This window comes from Mesoplodon densirostris, chromosome 6 (genome assembly GCF_025265405.1).
Source record: "Mesoplodon densirostris isolate mMesDen1 chromosome 6, mMesDen1 primary haplotype, whole genome shotgun sequence".
NCBI lineage: Eukaryota > Metazoa > Chordata > Mammalia > Artiodactyla > Ziphiidae > Mesoplodon > Mesoplodon densirostris.
The window spans coordinates 51,145,849-51,166,130 of record NC_082666.1 but is presented as its reverse complement, the minus strand read 5'-3'; the positions used below and the strand labels follow the sequence as shown (position 1 = coordinate 51,166,130).

The 20,282-nt window shown below is 43.6% G+C and overlaps 1 protein-coding gene across 1 annotated transcript in view; it reads right to left on the bottom strand.

Annotated features, from left to right (window-relative positions):
• The window catches only part of MOB3B (MOB kinase activator 3B), a 124,007-nt gene extending 115,814 nt beyond the window's left edge, over window positions 1-8,193 (bottom strand). The window contains exon 1 of the mRNA XM_060101658.1: window positions 7,776-8,193. Coding sequence (XP_059957641.1) covers window positions 7,776-8,193 — 418 coding nt within the window. The remainder of the gene's footprint in view (window positions 1-7,775) is intronic.
• Window positions 8,194-20,282: the final 12,089 nt, after the last annotated feature.

Genomic DNA, 20,282 nt, shown 5'->3' with positions numbered 1-20,282 from the left:
GGCCTGCGCGTCCAGAGCCTGTGCTCCGCAACGGGAGAGGCCACAACAGTGAGAGGCCCGCGTAACGCAAAAAAAAATAAAAGAAAAGCTTGAGACTCACTCTCCACACAAGGAGATCTAGGGCAGGACAAAAACTCAACCTCTCTTCCAAATGACACTGTTTAAGGGTACCTTCTCTATCTAGAGGGGAGGCAGAGACTGGTGAGGAGGGCAGAGAGAGAAGACCTCTGGTGTCAGGGCCCTGCTGATACGCCCTACTCAGATAAACAAAAAACCTGTGCTTTTTAAAAGTCAGCTGGCACGTCAGTGATAATCCAGCATGCTCTTGGGGATCTCATCCTCACTTCAAGTGGCTTATGCAACTGCTCCTTCCAACTCCATGTCTGTTCCGGGCAAGAGTTCTGGTTAACTCATTTTTCTCCATCCCACTGCATTTCTGGATGCATTTCCACAACCCCTAAGGCTTAGGTGCTGACCCGGCTTGCCTATCCACGCAGCACTGACCTCCACAAGGCAGCCTTCGTTGACTAAGGTAGGGCACCCATGTCCACAAGCACCAACCGAGAGAAAGCAGCATATACCCCCCAACCCCCATTACAGCCTTTATTTTTCATCTCTGTTTTCCACTGAGTATCATATAGCCCAGTTCCCTTCCCAGCTGATGCTGAGATGTGACAACTTGTCATTTGAGATATGGCTCATTAAAATTACACAGCACGAGTAATGGAGACCTCAGTGCAGGTGGGGACAGCAGGTAACTAGCCTTAACTTACAGGGCAGTCTCTAGGCCCTCTGGGCTCCCCTCTCCACTCCTTTTCCCTGCTGCTTCTTAGCACACTGGTGGCCCTCACCATTTTCCAGAGGTATCTCTTGGGATTTGTTGAGTGGGGTGGTTATTTACCACTGTTCTTATTAACTCAGCCACCAAGTCACTGCAGTATTGGGTTAACAAGGTGGAAGTAGGGAACTGTGTCCCTCCACAAGACCATCAATTCGCCGGCAGCCAGCGGGGGTGAGGAAGAGTGGAGTCAGCTGTTTCTGCATGGTTTCCGTGAATAGACAACTGAATAAACTAGGGTAGCATCAGAATCTAGAGAAGGCAAGTTCCTACAGCGAGCAGAACTTTAAGAGTTGCCATCAGTAAGGACCCAGTACAATTTGCATCGGATGCACCGCCCTGTCTGTTTTCACATCCTTCCCTGTGAATGCTGGGTTTATCGTAGGATATTTCCTAAAGAGGATTTAACATGTGATGCAACAGGTAGGGGTAAATCAAGGGTAATGTTGATTCTGGGCTAAGAACATCACAGACACGAGATGTCGGAGTAGCTGAGAGCACAGCCTGCAGAGTTGGGCTACTTTGGGTCTGAACCCTAGCTCTGCCTGTGTAACCCTGGGCAAGTTACTTCATCTTTTTCATCTGCGAAATGGACCTCATAATGCCCGCCTTACGGGGTTATTTTACAGATTAAACGATATGATGCAGGTAAAGCGTGGAGGGTAGTATGTATTCAGAAAATTGGAGCTTTATTATGATGCCTTCCCAACGAGTAAATTCTTAGGGAGCCAGTTTATCAGATCCCAAAGGTAAAACATGTTTCCAGAGTCTTAGAAAAACTTGCCAGTTCAAAAGGCAATCTTGGAGGCTTCATTCCTGGGCACTGAGAACTCTTTCCCCATCCTCTTGAGAGGTCAAATTCAGGGCAGCTCACCCAGCACTGATTTTAATGAATGGCTTGTACCAGATGTGACTAGTAAGCTATCTCCCCTCTTCCCCAGCTAACCTGCACCCAGTCTCTGCTGAGGTTTGCCGGACTGACACTGGACGTGGGCACATTCAGTACTCAGTCTTCTGAAAACCAAGCAAAACGATCCTTCCTAGTAGCTTTCTGTCTAAAGGGTTAAGTGTTCATCCCTGACACCAGGAGTTGGTCTAGCTCCTAGAGAAACACTGAAATTTCCCAGAGTCTTGGAAGGTATTTATGACCCCCATCACAGAGCAATTCAGCAACCATTTTTTAAAAATCATGCTGATTCTCTTACAATGTGTCTTGCTTTTTTCTGGGGATACCATTCAGAAATCATCTAGTGGGCTCCGGGAGTTTTGGTTGACAGTTAAGTAGAAACGTATGCAGAGAGAGAGGCAGCTGACACACATTTGTTTTTTAGCACCTCTTATAGGGGCTTATGGCTCTGGGCTGGGTGTTTTTACTCACACTGCCTCATTTAATCTTTACAACAGTCCTGTAAGATCAGAATCTTTACACAGAGAAACGCAAGCTCAGAGGTTATGTGTTTACCAGTGTCACACAGCATCTTGTAATAGCAGAGCTAGTCTCTGTCTACAAGCCCAGTGCTAGTCCTACCACACGGTAAATATATTTTGTTGACATACATGCTGTCTTACCAGTGTTACATAGATTTACATAAAAATAAAAAACCAGGAGGGAGACAACAGAAAATAAAAAGTTAAAATTTAAAGGCTAATTATAAACTCAGTTCCCCAACATGCCACGTCTGAAAAGCTCACCCCTATGGACATTTTTATAGCCTTATGTTTCCTGCCACAATATTTTGAGAGAGGATGAAACTCAGCTGCAGTCTCATGGACACACTCCTCAGGCATTTCAGGGGTGATTTTCTAAAATAGGGGGCAGGGCTTCCCTGGTGGCACAGTGGTTAAGAATCCGCCTGCCAATGCAGGGGACAAGGGTTCAAGCCCTGGTCCGGGAAGATCCTACATGCTGCAGAGCAACTAAGCCCGTGCTCCACAACTACTGAGCCTGCACTCTAGAGCCCACGAGCCACAACTACTGAAGTCCACGCCCCTAGAGCCTGTGCTCTACAACAAGAGAAGCCACTGCAATGAGAAGTGTGCGTACCGCAACGAAGAGTAGCCCCCGCTCACCGCAACTAGAGAAAGCCCGCGTACAGCAATGAAGACCCAACACAGCCAAAAATAAATAAATAAATAAAGTTATTTTTAAAAAGAATCTTATTTTTTAAAAAATAATAAAATAGGGACAAACAGAAACAAAGAAAATAATCATTTCTTTAAAATTTATACCAAAATTCAGCCTTTCTGAATTTTTTCCCACCCTAGACAACCTCTTAAAACCATGATTGAGAAGTCTTTCACCATGTGAAGGAAATTTGCAGAATAACAATTCATGCTGTAAATGGTAGTGGGTGACAAGGGCATAGATTTTTGGCCACTCTTGAGTTCAAACCCTGACTTCTAAATGACTGATTAGCTGTACAACCTTGGGAAACCCTTTGCTTGTTTAAATGTCAGCTTCCTAACTGGTAAAATGGCATATTTAATTCATTCAGTTATTATAAGCATTAAGAAAGATTAACAGTAGCAAGTATAGTGCCTGGCACTTAGCAAACTCACATGTGAGCTCCCTCCTGGCTTCTCTCCCTTCCTTTGCTTCCTTTCCTTGCTCTCCCCTTCCCTGACACCCATTTATTCTAAAACCATAGAGGTAGGTGAGATAATGTCATTATTTTTTAAATTCCTCCTGCTCAAAGACTTTTTAAAAACATGAGTTGGAGGAGTGCTAAGTTTTCCACTCCTTTTTTTCTGAGTGTCAGATCTGAGATTTAAGTCCTATTATATAACAGAAAAACAGGGAAACTGGGGGCTAGAACATAAAAATTATTGTAATTAGACAGGCAATGGAATTTTAAAAAGTGGGTGGCTGTGCTTTCTACTTTTCAAACGTTACCTCTAAAAGTGGCTAAAGAGATACAATCAAAGAGGAGGTGGCCCTTGCTTCTGAAGTTACTGCTGTCTTGGGAGCTTTTGCAGGAACATCTGTTGGCTTTTCAACAAGGGAAGCTGGGAAGGATCAAGGGAGACTGGAGGAGACTCTGGTTCACGAGGGAGCCACATCTGTTTGGTATTCTCCTAACTGAGAAGGCTCAACTTCTGAAATAGCCCGGGTATCCGAGTTAAACCAGAATCCAGAAACAGATGAAAGCTTTTCTTTCCTCCATGTCTCAATGGTAGAGATCAACAGCTGTTTATATCCTTTAATACCTAACTAAGGGTGAAGCCTTCACATCTGTCTGTATTTTCCGGTTCTAGTTCCTCGGATCACAGTGGGGAGGAGGGGAAGTTTCAAACCCTCCCAATTCCCAGGCCAGAAGACAGAAATACGCCCAGGATTCAAAGACATAATGTGAAGCAGAACTCCCAAATTTCTCATCCACCCAGGGTCTGCTGTTGGCTGGGAATTCCTCTTTTACTTTATCCTGACAGACATCTTGATCATTTCCATGATAATGACTCATGGCAGCACCAAGATCAAAAAGAAGGAAAGGGGCCTCCCTGGTGGCGCAGTGGTTGAGAGTCCGCCTGCCGATGCAGGGGACACGGGTTCGTGCCCCGATCCCGGAGGATCCCACATGCCGCGGAGCGGCTGGGCCCGCGAGCCATGGCCGCGGGGCCTGTGTGTCCGGAGCCTGTGCTCCGCAACGGGAGAGGCCACAGCAGTGAGAGGCCCGCGTACAGCAAAAAAAAAAAAAAAAAAAAAAAAAAAAAAAAAAAAAAAAAAGAAGGAAAGTAGGCTGGAATCAGGGGGAGGAAGAAGAGGAGGAAATGAATTCTCATAGAGAAAGCGGCTCCTAAAAGACAAGTTCTTGCAAAGACAGCAACAGTATTGTCTGAGGACAAACAGCAGAGGTGAGAAGGATACTAATGAAGACCCTCAGGGTGATGGTGGATGGTGGTGGTTTTTACTGACCCCTAACATTTTAACCTTGGAAAAGTTAAACAGACATAATTAAACCCTGTAGAAGGCAAGGTACGGGAAATACCCAGGAATGGTGATAAAGAGATTCAGAGACATTTGTTTAACTTCACTTTGATCACCAGCACCATACACATGCTGGAACTTTATAAAGATTATTTTTCCATCCATCCATCCATCCATCCATCCATCCATCCAACAACTTATAAGGCACCAGGACTGGACTTAGCGCTGGGATATTCAAATGCATAAGACATATTCTATAACTTGAAGGGGCTTATATTCTAAAAGATGAGAGTCTTCACAGAGGAGATGGTATAAAGTTCTTTTTTTTTTTTTTTTTTTTTTTTTTTTTTTGCGGTATGAGGGCCTCTCACTGTTGTGGCCTCTCCCGTTGCAGAGCACAGGCTCCGGACGCGCAGGCTCAGCGGCCATGGCTCACGGGCCCAGCTGCTCCGTGGCACATGGGATCCTCCCGGACCGGGGCACGAACCCATGTCCCCTGCATCAGCAGGCGGACTCTCAACCACTGCACCACCAGGGAAGCCCCTAAAGTTCATTTTTTTAAAAAAAATTTTTTGTCATGCCACACAGCATGTGGGATCTTAGTTCCCCAACCAGGGATCAAACTCGCGCCTCCTGCACTGAAGCATGGAGGAGTCTTAACCACTGGACCACCAGGGAAGCCTGAGATGGTATAAAGGATGAATAAGAATTCACTAGAAGGGGATTCCAAAGGAGAGAATGACATGGTTAAAACCAGAGAGGTAAGAAACAAACTGTTCCTGGGGAGGATAAAAAGCATTCTGGGTGGTTACAATGAACAAGAGGGGTGGGAGGAGCTTACCAAAAGTACAGATTCTTAGGCCTCACCTAAGAGATTCTGATTTAGTTGTTGAGGGGGAGGACCAAGGAATCTGCATTTTGAGAAGAAGGTCCAAGTAATTCTGATACAAAGGAAAGTTTGACAACTCTATATAGATGAACATTTCCCAAAAGATGCTAATAGTGTTCCATTAAAAAAAACAAAAAACAAAAGAAGGTACCAGGTTCAAATTAGGATACACTACTTACTAACGTATTCTTTTCTTGGAGATGTATAATGCACATTAGTATATTTAAAGTCCTGCAGTAAAGAAATCAATTTCACTCCGCATTTCCCAAACTTATTTTTCCATGGGAGAAAAAAAAAAATCACAGTGCACCTATTAAGAGCTCCCAAAACACTTTTGTACTGTGCGGCACAGATTGGGAAGAGCTGAAATAGAGGATTCTGATCAGTTGACTGTTCCCCAAGCACACTGAATGGCTAAGGAAACCATCTAGAAAAAGAAAGCAAAGTCATTTGCTCTGGGGGATCTGGCGGCAGCCAGTGATTTCCTCCAAGCAAAGTCTAAAATCACCTATGATGTTCTACTTTCCAGGGAGATGGCCAGAAGCTTCCTCCCTCTTAAGTAACACACCAGGCTCTGTGATGTTATTTCTGGTCAGCAGCTCTATGTGGTAACCACAACTGCCAGAGAGAACAGAAGTGCCCAGAGTTCAAAGCATCAAAGAAACAGAAGGGGAAGGACAGCAAGGAGGGATCCTTGCCCACATTTATTGACCTTTACTGCTGTTGTATGTTCTGCACAGTCATTGGCAGTTGCTTGTAATGCTTTTGGAAAAGACAAATTCCCCCCAGCTCCAAAAGGAAGCCTCTGACAGTCAATGAAAGTGCAAAAAAGACATGAACCTAGGAAACTGCTACTCCTCCAAGGCGCCAATTATACAGCCAGGGGAGTTTCTGAAACCTGCCTTCTTCCTCCTATGCTGGTGAGCCAACCAAGGGGGGTTGTGCTGCCATAGCCCCCACTTCCTGCCCTAACAAGGGACAGCAGAGAGAAAGTATGTAAGAAAACTGGACAAGTCAAGGCAACACGAGGATTCTGAGCAGATTGGTTTGTGTGCTGAATATTTCAAGATGGACATACTGCCCTAATCAATTTATATACATTTTTTTTCTGGTATAAACATAATTACTTCCATACACCCCACTTCAACTTTCCATATGCCACATGGGGACACACATGCCCCATCTAAAGGTGATTTTAGCAATGTGTTTCAAACGCTTTTTTTTTTTTAATACTCCAACTGTCTCAGAGCTTTTCAATAATATTTTCCAGCAGCATAAGTGTTTTTTCAACCATTCCACAAATAGTTCCCGAGTGCCTAAAAGGTTCCAGGGCACCAAGCTAGGTATCACAGGTACAACAGTGGAAAGAAGAGAATGCTCATCTTTACTGAACCTAAGGCCCTAAAAACTGAATTCTGAATTCAACCTGCCAGGCATGCAGATTCAATAATCAGCAGCATAAAGAAATATAAGAGATAGGAAAGGTCTGGTCTCTCCCCTTGAAGAGTTTTATGGCTCAGAGCACAAAGCAAACAAAAGCATTTGCATTTCAGGTGTCCGGGTTGGTCTAGCAGCTACACAAGGGTCCAGAGTTAATAGTACAGACTGAAATTAATACCTATGATCAGGAGAGGGAAGAAGAGAATGCCAGGATCTTATTTCTCCAAAATACCCACTGCCTGTCTGCTTGATTCCCAAACAAACCCACGGATTCTCACGCTGGGATTTCTTACCCTGAGAGACGAGTACCAATAATTGCACCAGAGTTAATGTAACTAACTAGTTAATTAGCTCCAAATTAAAAATTTTACCAGGAGCTCTGGGTGGGTTTGGAGTCTAATCCTAAGGAAGCCAATAAGATCAAATCCAACTTTTCATCAAGCCAGTGTTTCCCACTATTTAGGTCTACAAAATAATTCTAAGTGGTCTACAAGTGATTGTTTTTTCAATAAGGTCCTTAGATCCAGAAAAAGAAACTGCTAATATGTGAGTGATGGAATTTAGGGAAACACTGATATAGGTGCTATCCAGCATTTAAAGGCCATCCCAGAAGAAGCCTCTGCAAACCCTCCAAGCTTGGGTGGAAGGTGACAAAATAACCAGGAAGCTGGTCATGGACTTACCCACACACGTTGGAAATATGTCCTCATTGTTGATCTGGACTTCAATCCAATCCATGAGAAGGTTCATGTACTGGGGGGCTGGCAGTGCAGTCGGCTTCTTGTACTTGAGGTCATCCTGCCACCGATACTCGTATTTGGGGCCCCCTGACATCACAGGGCAGGTCCGCTCAGTGCAGAACTCACAGATGGTACCGTAGATGAGGTTGATCCGATTGAAGAAGTCCACCACGTGCACTGCCACCCAGTCGTTCTGGTCCTCCCCGCTGGGCAGCTGCACAGCTGCCCTCAGGTCCACGCCTGAGTTGAGGGATGCCTGAGCCCGTTTGTGGAGTTCGAACCTCTGTGTGCCAGGTTCAAATTTCCTCTTCGGCCGGAAGGTCTTGTCCTTGTTGAACACCTGCTTCAAGGCTATGGACATGGTCTTCTCCTTCTCTTGCTTCCTCCTACAGGAAGCAAAAAGGCAACTGGGACTTTTCAACGAGAGATCACAACCCAACAGGGTTTTCCACTGCCAGCCCTCTGGCCCCAGTCTTGCGGTCTGCAGCTTTCAATCTCTTTTTAGACAGCCCCTTCCATCTTCCTCTTGAATGATTTCCAGGGGAACCTCATGTTTCTTCCTAAAGGCAGGAGAGAAAAGGGTCTCATTAGTGTCCTGTTTGCATTTAAGAAATGACAAAGGCTTAGACCTGACTTCCATCTCACTTCTGGCTGTGCCCACTTTCATCCAGGTATAAGGACATGGAAGATAAGCCAAACCCCTGAGAATCTGGATTGGTGATCAAATCATATGACCAAATAGCCAAAGGAGGAAAAGTATCACAGCCTTTTTCTTCATGGCCTTGATTAAATCTCTGGAACTTTTCCCTGTGTGATCATAGTTTCAGTGGACTGCTCCAAGGTGTTATGGATGAGCATGTTAGTCAATGACACATCCCCATATGCTCCTTTTTAGAGCATCTGCCCCACCCCCCAACTTGCCCCTATTGAGTAAGCATAAGGACACTACCCCCATCCACCTGGATACAGCTGATTGGAGCAGGGGTGGCTATCACACCCAGCTGGCTTCCCCAGGAATTTGGAATCAGGATCCAGCCTTTGTTAGGCATGATCCCTGAGAAGTGATGAAAACTGGGTCTGCTTGATGCTATTTGCAATAGCCAAGACATGGAGACATGGAAACAACCTAAATGTCTATCGACAGATGAATGGATAAAGAAAATGTGATATATATATATATATATATACACACACACACACACACACACACAGACATATATACAATGGAATACTACTCAGCCATAAAAAAGAATGAAATAATGCCATTTGCAGCAACATGGATGGACCTGGAGTTTATTGTACCAACTGAAGTCAGGCAGACAGAGAAAGACAAATACCATATGATAACACTTATATGTGGAATCTAAAATATGACACAAATGAACTTATTTACAAAACAGAAACAGACTCACAGACATAGACAGCAGACTTGTGGTTGCCAAAAGGGAGGAGGGATGGGATTGGGAGTTTGGGATTAACAAATGCAAACTATTATATATGTGTAACTGAATCACTTTGCTGTACACCAGAAACTAATACAACACTGTAAATCAATGATACTTAAACAATTTTTTTACAAAATTGGGTCTGCTTGAGCCCTATTTGGACCATGTGTAGTACAGTTGAGAAAGCTGGTCTGCAGAGAGGGGAGGGAGGAAAGGGGGAGGGGTTGAGAAGAAGAGGAGGAAGAAGTGAAGGAGGAAGAGGAGAGAAAGAAAGAAGCCATATGCACAGACAGAGAAACAGAGACAAGGGCACAAGTGACCACAGGCAGAGGAAGACCAGAGAAAGAGAGACAGTGGGGAGAGAGTAGCTTCTTTTGTTCTTGATAGTCTTCTAGGAACTGGTTCCATTTCCTCGTGAAGCCTAGTTGTGTTTCCAACCCTTGGGACACATACATTTTTCTTGAATTAGTCAATTATCTCATTTTACTCCAGCTAACTTGAGTGGGTTGTTTCTTTCTAAGAACCCCTAACTAGGACAGAATTTATCACCCTTACAACATGCCATCCTTTACATCCTAAATAGTGCTTTGAAGCACTACTGATAAAACTTTCTGTGATAACGCAAATGTTCTGTATCTTTTTTGTCCAGTATGGTACCCACTAGCCACATGTGGCTACTGAGCACTTAAAAGGTGGCTAGTGTGACTGAGAAACTGAATTTTTCATTTTATTTCATTCTAATTAATTAAATAATTGATTGACTTAATTAATTAATTAATAATCCAAAAAGCCACATGCAGCTAGTGGCTACCATACTGGACAGGGCAGCTCTGAAGTCTTCAGTGCTCTCTTCTCCATCACCTCATTTGACCCTTTTAAAATTCTGGTGTGATTTATAGCAGATTTAGAATAGGTGCAGTAGATTTGTAGTAGGTATCAATATCCCTGGGTCTCCAAGAGATAAAATTACTTGCTGAGGGCTTCCCTGGTGGCGCAGTGGTTGACAGCCCACCTGCTGATGCAGGGGACACGGGTTCGTGTCCTGTTCCGGGAAGACCCCACATGCCGCAGAGCCTGTTGTGCTCCGCAACGGGAGAGGCCACAACAGTGAGAGGCCCGCATACCGCAAAAAAAAAAAATTACTTGCTGAACAAGGTCCCATAGTGAGTAGGGACATGGCTAGGATCGAAATTCAGTTTTTGATTGCTAGCAAATGCTCTTTCCACGTAGCCTTACATTCTAAAAAGTGATGCTCTTCAACCTGTCCTTCCTGCTGGTTCATGAAGCCCCTTTACCTAGAGCTTCCATCCATGTATTCCCCAAAGACCACAAGTATCGACTGGCTGGAAGTGAAGAAGATGTCCTGTGGCCTGGAAACAGAGAGGAGATCACTGATCCATTCATGGGTCAAACCCTAGCAAAATGAGCCAACAGCTGTGGCCAGAGTCAGAAGAGTCCATCATGGCATCAGTTAAAATGGACTTGAAGCAGGATCCACTGATCCACTCCTCTGCTATGCCACACTCAAACACGGTTCAGTGATGCATTCAACCTTAAGTTATTCCAGCAAAACAAAAACAAAAACCATCTAAGACATTCCGACTGCCTCTCACAGGCTCTGCGCTTCACTCAGAACTGCTGATTATTCAGCTGAATGCCTCTTCTGGCCACTCCCTGCAGCCTCCCTGCAGCCTTGGTAGGCTCACTCCCTCCCTCTTAAGCCCACCCTCTTCCTGTTAGGTTTTCACTGCAAGGCCATATTGTCAGTGAGGTGTTCTTGTCCCTCGTCACCTGGCCTCGAGTGTACACACCCTCTCAAAGAGATCCGTGCAGAAAAGCGGATCATGTGACACCCTGCCTTTGGCTGTCTATGAAATCACATTCACAGTACTTCAGAAGATCACCAGGGGGCTTCCCTGGTGGCGCAGTGGTTGAGAGTCTGCCTGCCGATGCAGGGGACACAGGTTCGTGCCCCGGTCCAGGAAGATCCCACATGCCGTGGAGCGGCTGGGCACGTGAGCCATGGCCACTGAGCCTGCGCGTCCGGAGCCTGTGCTCCGCAACGGGAGAGGCCACAACAGTGAGAGGCCCGCGTACCGCAAAAAAAAAAAAAAATATATATATATATATATATATATATATATATATATATATATCACCAGGAAGGTTATCACCACACAAATTCTGCACACTGTAGCAATCTCTTCTTCAAAAGAATACCATCCCAAAGGCTTAGCCTGCCTGAAAAGAGACTTTAGAAAGCCGAGGGCCTTCAAAGAGCATTTCCAAAATAAAAATATGAGCTAGAGCTTGGGAAGATAGGGAAAGGAGGACAAGGACGTTTATTTTCTCTTAAAATAGACAAGTCCCTCTGTATCGCAAATGTTTAATTGCTGACAGTAAAGCAGCAATAGCCCAACAGCTGCCCCCTCATGTCTCCAGTAAATAAGACTTGCTGTTCTGTTATTCTGATAATGAGGGTACCATCAATCAATTCCCACGGTCCTCAGAGCAATCTCATCACCTTACATGACCCTCGTTATCACTAATTCTGCTGTTTCCCCAGGGCCTGGCATGTCTGGGTGCACGGACACCAATGTGGAAACCTTCCTCCGTACCAGTGCCAGGCTCTCATGGACACTACCAAGTCCCTCTGGCACCTCTGTTGAGAGTGTGTGAATGAGACAGATAATCATTGCAAATCCTCCTAATCACAAAACCCGCCAGTGGCTGGTACTCACTAATATTTAAATTTAAAAAAAACCTTGTTTGAGGTTTGGGAACTTTTCTTCCAGACATACTTAGAAAACAAACTTCAAGACATCAATCTCTTGAAATGGATGGGTGTTTATTCAAACGTTTAACCAGCTTTAAAGTCACTCTTCCTTTTTGCTCCAGTGTAACAGGCTTACCTGAGTCATCTTTGTAAGATTATTTCTCAACCAAGTCCCTTAATGTGCTGCTCTTGGCTACCATTTATTAAACTCTACTATGCACCAGATTTTTATGGATATTATTAACATTTTAATCCTCACTACAACCTTGCATGATGGATGATTTTATGACCATTTTATATAAAAAGAAATTGAGGCTCAATCATATGAAATAATTTTGCAGAAATCACAAAATTAGTAGATGGTAAGGCTAAGTTTTGAATCCAGACCTCTTCAGTGCTGAAATATATATGATTTTTTTCTCACTAAAGTTGCTTTAAAATCTCATGAACATCCTTATGTTTTCAAAGCCCCTTCACAGGTAGATGTCAAAGCTCCTCACAAGCCTATAAAGGAAGCTAGAAGAGGTGGTATTATTATCTGCATTTTACAGATGAGAAAACGGAAACTTCCATCTCCTAATGCTGTTGCAAATGTGTTCGTCATTCTAACATGCTCAGACATGTCTCTCCCGTTCAAACTTTTCTGTCTAGAATAAAGTTTTCTGGAGAAGGGATAGGTTGGTCAGTGGGCCCCTGTGTTTAAAGACAATGGCACTCCAGGATGGATAAAATTCATCACACCACTGAATGACTGAACAAAGAGGCATCTGTCCGTGTCTTTATCTGAGCTTCAGATGCTCTACTGAGGCAGGTACCCAAAAGAGTTTTGAAGTAAAAAGGCAACAAGAAATCCATCTACATGGGGATATATATGTATACATATAGCTGATTCACTCTGTCATACAGCAGAAACTAACACAACATTGTAAAGCAATTATATTCCAATAAAGATGTTTAAAAAAAAAAAAAAGAAATCCATCTAACCTTACTTTCAACCCAGATCCCCAGCAGGACCCTTACCCATAATGGACACTGTAGGCTTATTACATGGTTAGAGCAGTGCTTCTCAAATGTGAACATGGGATCTTGTTAAAATGCAGGTTCTGGTCCAGTAAGTCTGGGGTGGCGCCTAAGAGTCTGCAGGCCTAACAAGTTCCCAAGTGATGCCAAATCTATTGGCCCATGGATGACACTTTAAGTATCAAGGCCTGATCTAACTAAGAGAGCTTGCCAGAAATGCAGACTCTCAGGCCTCTCCCCAGACCTAGTACATCTGAGCCTGAATTTCAACAAAATCTCAGAAGTATATGTTTTAAGGAGTACTGGGTTAGTGGGCTGCCCTACTGGCTGGGAAAGGGGAGGACTAAATAAACTTCCCTTCGTTGTTTTGTCAACAGTTTGCTTCATAAACCTAGTTATCAGCTGAGTGTGTGTATGTGAGAAAAAGAATGAGAGACTCAGTGTTTTGAATACAATTGCCTTGACAGATAGTGACAATGACCAGGTCTCTTGATCTGCATTGATTTGGATAGCAGAGCCCCAGAACTCAGGACGTTCCCAGCGAAGACCTTGTCATAAATGCCAGATGGACTATGGCTGCTGCTACTGCCATGGCGGCCTCAGGCACAAAGCTGCTTTGACTAAATAAAATGTGGGACTAGCAACGACACTGTCGTTATTCTCTGTCTTTGTCCAGTCTCCAGAAAGAAAAGAACAAGTCACCAGCTTTGCTCTGTGGCTAAAAACTATGGCAAATTCTATGTTATGAATAACACCCACTACAATCCTGGTTCCTAAGAAATGTTTGAAGCTAACTGCTCATTCAACCAATAAACCTTCACTAAAGGGCTAGGCACCAAGGACATAAAGTTAATTAAAACTTGGGCCCTGCCTTTGAAAAGTCCACAGCTTGCTGTCTAGTTCTGAGGTCAGTTCATTGGCTTTTGCTTTTTTAGCTACAAAATTAAATGCCCCAACATGGATCATGATGGGATTCCTTCACCGTATTACTCAGGTTAGGAATGAAAAAGACAGTGAAGAGAAAAATTCTCTTAAATTTCAAGTAAACAGCATAAATTGATTCAAATAAACAGCATAAAATTGACAGGCGCTCCATGTGTTCTCCATATTTTCTGCTAAATAGATCAATTATAGCAATAAAACATGTGCACTATAAAAATATGCAGAGAGCATTCAGCTGGGCTGCAAGGGAATGTTGACAAGGTAACTAAGCAACACTGGCAAGAAAAGTTCTTATTTTTCTTTTCCTACTGATGTCTGCTGACTTATTAGTTGAAAAATCAAAGACTCCTCACCAAGGATAAGGAAGAAATGAAACAGCTCTCCCATCCACTCCTGAGATGCGTCCTCTTTAGCTGTGACCACCTCTAGAGACGTTGGAGGTACAGAAGGGCAGGCAGGACAGAAAGTAGAGGGACCAGAGAGATATTAGTCGGGGAAAGGAGGTTTAATGTCTCCTCTGTGGGATGAAGCACTCCTCCTGGCAAGACCAGCTGGCAGGGCAATCCACTACAGGAAGGCCATGAGGAAAATGGGGGCCCCAGAAGGACCCCACATGAGGGAGTCCATGCCATCTTCATTGCTGGGGTCCCAGGAGCTAGGATGGTGCCTGGAACAGAGCCGACTTCACTGAACGTTGGCTGAATGAATGAATAAATGACAGTGAATGAAGAACCCTTTGCATCAAAGTGGAACGACAAAAGTGAAACCAAATTGGACCTCCTACCTTTCCTTATTTGGGGACTCCACCTCAAACTGTAAGTTCACTGCCTACGCACTGAGGTCAGATATTTCCAACTGCTGGGCTGTCCTGAAAAGTCAAGACATCTGTCCAACTTCTCTCTCAAATGGGCTGTTCTTTCCCATGTGTTACCTAAAATTCCAGCTCTTCAGAATTAAAGAATAACTCACCTGATTTATTATCTTCCCACTATTTTTTTCTCTTCATGGCTAGAATAGTCCATGGAACCCTCCTCTCACACTCCAAATATTGAATAAAAGTACATTAGGTTTTTATTTTAGAGGAGTGTGTGTGTGTGTGTGTGTGTGTGTGTGTGTGTGTGAATAAATTCAACATCATCTAACCGTCTCAGGCTCCAACAAAAGGATTGTGCCTAAAAAGTGACTCTATCAACCTTTATGTAGTGTTTTACTCCTGCCTAGTCATTAGGTACTGTCTTTGCTCACAAAACAATCCAAAAATTGGAGAGACTCCTGCCTGAGAAGCCATCTTGCCTTTTTCTTTTTTGTGGCCCAACTAATCGACTTCCTCAACTTTGAGCTGCTGTACCGTTGCGTTTTAGACCAGTTGGGAGAGACGGTGCTGCCTCATTTTCATCTTCAAAGGCATGTATGATTTCAGAGCTTTAAAATGCCCAGGTTATGTCTGAACACAGATGAAGTCAGTACAAACAGGTGCAGCCTTACAGAAGTCTGTTGCATAACCATCACTCCCCATCAATTTCTAGCTCTTCAATATCCATTCAAGTTGCATTTTCATTGTTTCATTTGTATATTTTAGTCACCAGTGTGGACAGTCTAGCATTAAAAATAGGAGTAAATATTCCAAAGAGGAAAATATTGCATGCAAGCTGGTATACTGCAGTGGCAGCAATAGCGGTGATTGATCAATGCACAGGTGTTTACAGCAGAGACCCACAAGGATTCTTCATTTCACAGACTCAGAAACATCACCATTCAGAAGAGGACACTTGGTGGTAAGAAAGAGTAAAAAGAGTGGAAGGATAGAAAAGGGTGGGATTTAGGGACTTCCCCGGTGGCACAGTGGTTAAGCATTCGCCTGCCAAAGCAGGGAACATGGGATCGAGCCCTGGTCCAGGAAGATCCCACATGCTGAGGAGCAACTAAGCCCGTGGCCACAACTACTGAGCCTGCTCTCTAGGGCCTGCGTGCCACAACTACTGAGCCTGCGCGCCACAACTACTGAAGCTTGCGTACCTAGAGCCCGCGCTCTGCAACAGGAGAAGCCACCACAATAAGAAGCCTGCAACAAAGATTATTCTCCACTCGCTGCAACTAGAGAAAGGCTGTGCACAGCAATGAAGACCCAACACAGCCCAAAATAAATAAATACATAAATTTCTAAAAAAGAAAAAAAAAAGAAAGAGAAGAAAAGGGTGGGATTTACTTGGTGTGGTTAAATTTACCATATACTCACACTGTGCTGAAGAAAAGACAGACTTTTAAAAACATATTTTCTTGGGCCTCCCTGGTGGCGCAGTGGTTAAGAGTCCGCCTGCCGATGCAGGGGATACGGGTTCGTGCCCCGGTCTGGGAGGATCCCATATGCCACGGAGCGGCTGGGCCCGTGAGCCATGGCCGCTGGGCCTGTGCATCCGGAGCCTGTGCTCCGCAACGGGAGAGGCCACAACAGTGAGAGGCCCACATACCGCAAAAAAAAAAAAAAAAAAAAAAAAAAAAAAAAACATATTTTCTTAAAGAGAATAAAGGTTTCTTAAATAAAGTCCTTCCTGAGCCCAGTAGAGACTGGCTTAGATTCCCAGTAATGAGGGAGATGGCAAATCTTTGGTTCTACCTTGCATAGGGTTGATTCAATCTTACCACAGTTTTAAAAATAAATAGTGAAAGCAAAATTATTGCAAGATAAATGGTCAGTTGACCCATTTAATATTCATGAAAGGCATCCTAATTATTTTAATAATTTTTAAAAGAAAAAAACTTCTCCAAGTTAGTAACCACTTGCTCTATTATTTCCAAATCTTTCGCCTAGCTAGAGAATATTTTTGTGGTTAGAAAAAAATCCTTATGATTTGAGACCATAATACTTAGGAGGTGGCAGTAGAGAAATGGAGGATGAGGAGGTAACTACAGGTAGAGCTAATTTAATTGCTGAAATTTAAAAAATAAGGCAGATAAAAAATGTATTTTTACTTTTTAAAGCAAAGGTGTATACCAGCTGGTGTGATGTCACTCAGAACCTCCATCGGATACTGGGATAAAGGTCATTGTCAATTACCATTTCCTTCTTTCTCTTTGAGACAGGATATGCCAATTCTTTCTTGGAAAAGTCTTGCTTTAAAGGGAAAACATTCAAATTCAAGGAAGTTGGTCCCTGTAACTATCAACAGACTTACTTACTTTTAGACACTCTAAGTGAATTTGAGTCTCAGGGTCTGGAAAATTTTTATCCCTGGCACTATGGAAATTTATGTATGACATCTGGAACCACTGCAAGAGATCTTTGAAGGGGGTTAGAGAACACAAAATGCACTAGAAGACTGGAAATTGGAAAATACATTTCTAATTTTCAAAAGAATACTATTTTAAGCTTGGTGGGATGGGTAAAACTAACACCAACTGCAGGCAAAATTTGGAGGCAATATAGCCCAGTAGCTAAGAACACAGCATCTGCAGGGTTGCTGTGGGAATTCCAGAGGGCATATTGGTTAAATGTTTGGAACACAGCAGGCACTAAGTAACGTGGCTGCTGCTATCATCGTCATCATCCTTTGAATCCTGTTATGACTCAAGTTTTAACAGAGACTCAGATTCCTGAGATAGCAAACAGCCAATTAGAATGTTAGAATGGTTAAAAGTCTACTCAACCTAATTGCATAACAGTAACAATAACTAACATTTATTTATTTTAACAGAAAATTATGAGTTAGGTATTATTGTCCCCATTTTATACTCAGGGAAACTTGAGATACAGTGAAAGTAAAACTCGTCCCAGGTCATAGAAACAGTAAGTAGCCAAGCTGACTCCAAAACTCTCAACCCTAATTTAGACTGCCTCTCTAGACAGGTAGCTCACAAAAAAGACCAGAGGAACTTCTAGGGCACATCTAAGGGGGTTAGGAAGGAAAGAGGATGGGAGAAACACAGACCTAGCCCTATGTACACGGTCATGTGCCACCCCCCAATGATACGTATTTCTTGAACTTTTGTGGTCTGGAGTCAGGTCCTGGCAATGACTCTGACTGGCTACATCTTTGGACAAGACACCCTTTATAAGCCTCAGTTTTGTTTTCTTTAAAAATAAAGGTAAGGGCTTCCCTGGTGGCGCAGTGGTTAAGAATCCGCCTGCCAATACAGCGGACATGGGTTCGAGCCCTGGTCTGGGAACATCCCACATGCCACAAAGCAACTAAGCCCGTGCACCACAACTACTGATCCTGTGCTCTAGAGCCCTCAAACCACAACTACTGAGCCCACACGCTGCACCTACTGAAGCCCGCATGCCTACAGCCCATTCTCCGCAACAAGAGAAGCACCCACAATGAGAAGCCCGCGCACCGCAACAAAGAGTAGCCCCCGCTCATGGCAACTAAAGAAAGCCGGCGCACAGCAACGAAGACCCAACGCAGCCAAAAGTAAATAAATAAAATAAATTAAAATAAATAAAGGTAAGCACCTGGTGCTTACCTCTCAAGGTTACTGTGAGAATTAAAAGAGATATCTCCTGTGGAAGCACTTCATTAGTAGAAAACCATTATATCGTTACTGACATGGTGACTTTTGACGTAACAACAGGAAATGATATGAGTAATGGAAAATGATTCAGTTCGATGCAAGTGTGTGTTTATGAGTCAGGGGAAGGGGTGGCAATGGGGGCCCTGCATATGAGGAAAGAAATCAAATGCTTCCTTCTTGCTTCATACGGATGGACTTCTAATTCTCAGGAAAAAAGGAAATAATATTAATCTAAGTGATTTGATAATGAGTCAAGATTCCTCAATATTGCACTTCCCTGAGGGCACAGTGGTTAAGAATCCGCCAGTGCAGGAGTCTCGGGTTCGAGCCCTGGTCCGGGAAGATCCCGCGTGCCACAGAGCAACTAAGCCCATGCACCACAACTACTGAGCCTGCGCTCTAGAGCCCCCGAGCCACAACTACTGAAGCCCACTCACCTAGAGACCATGCTCTGCAACAAGAAAAGCTACTGCAATGAGAAGCCTGCGCACCGCAACGAAGGTCAGTCCCCGCTCGCCGCAACTAGAAGCAAGCCCGCGCACAGCTAGGAAGACCCAACGCAGCCAAAAATAAAACAAATAAAACATTAAAAAAAAAAGATTCCCTAATACTTATAACACACTTAGCTTAATATTGTGAAGAAGTTCTAGTATTTCTGCATGTAATAAAATCTAGTGCAATATTATTTCATGAATTTTGATATACCAGGGCAAATTACATGCTGCATACCCTCCCATTAATCTCTCAAACACTTGTTTTGAATGGAATATAAAAGTTTCTCATTAAAAATTTTTAAATGCTTTACATTGAATACAGTACGTTTGGTTTTAACCCAGCTATGATCTCTGTGTGTTGGTAACAGAATAACTTTCTCAACTGATTAGAACCTTACTCCTGTTATCAAACAGTGTTCCAGCTGGAGGATTTAGGCTGCATCCCCAGAAACTCTCTAGAGAGAAAAGACAAACATCTACCTGGGAGCTTTTCAACTCGAGAGGGGAAACAGATGGACAGGAGGATAATGCTGCAATAAAACGGAGACAAATAACTAATGATGCTATCCTCTCTACCTTCTTGAACACATCCACAACTAAAAAAGAGGCTTGAAATAAAACTGAATCAGACAAGTAATTGTAAACGATGTGGCCACCTGGAGGACTGCACAGAGCCCTACCTTTAGAGTCAGAAAGACGTGGGCTTGAGTCCAGACTCTGCCCCTTAACGAGCTACTCTCCTGGGATAAACCCTCCCTCTTTGTGCTTCAATTTCTTCTTTGGTTAAATGAGGGTACTAACGCAATATCACAGCGTTTGGGGGATAAGTGAGACAGTGTGAGTAAAGATAGACAAAAGATAGACAAATTTCAAATGTTACATTTATTAACCCAGATTTCTCATAGTATTGGATTTCAAGTGGCTTCATGATCAATAGGGGTCCCAAGCATAACCTGGGCTGTTCTTTGACATCTTCTCCATAAGACATGACCTTCAAAACTGTACAAAATCTTGGAAAGTTTGAAGGAGAGATCCATTTCCCCATTCTTGGTTTTTATCAGGAAGAATTTCCCCTAAGGATACAACTGGCCTTTCTCTGTTCTTGTACCAACGTTACCCCAGGGGAAGTGGAGGTACTAACTCATGTAACTGGTGAATTTGAGAAGAATCAACTGGCCACATGCTCAGCTGGCTCAGCCTTCCCTCCTGAGAGATGCCTGCCCTCAGGCAGTGTGCTATTTGCTGCTTCCCCAAAGCCCCT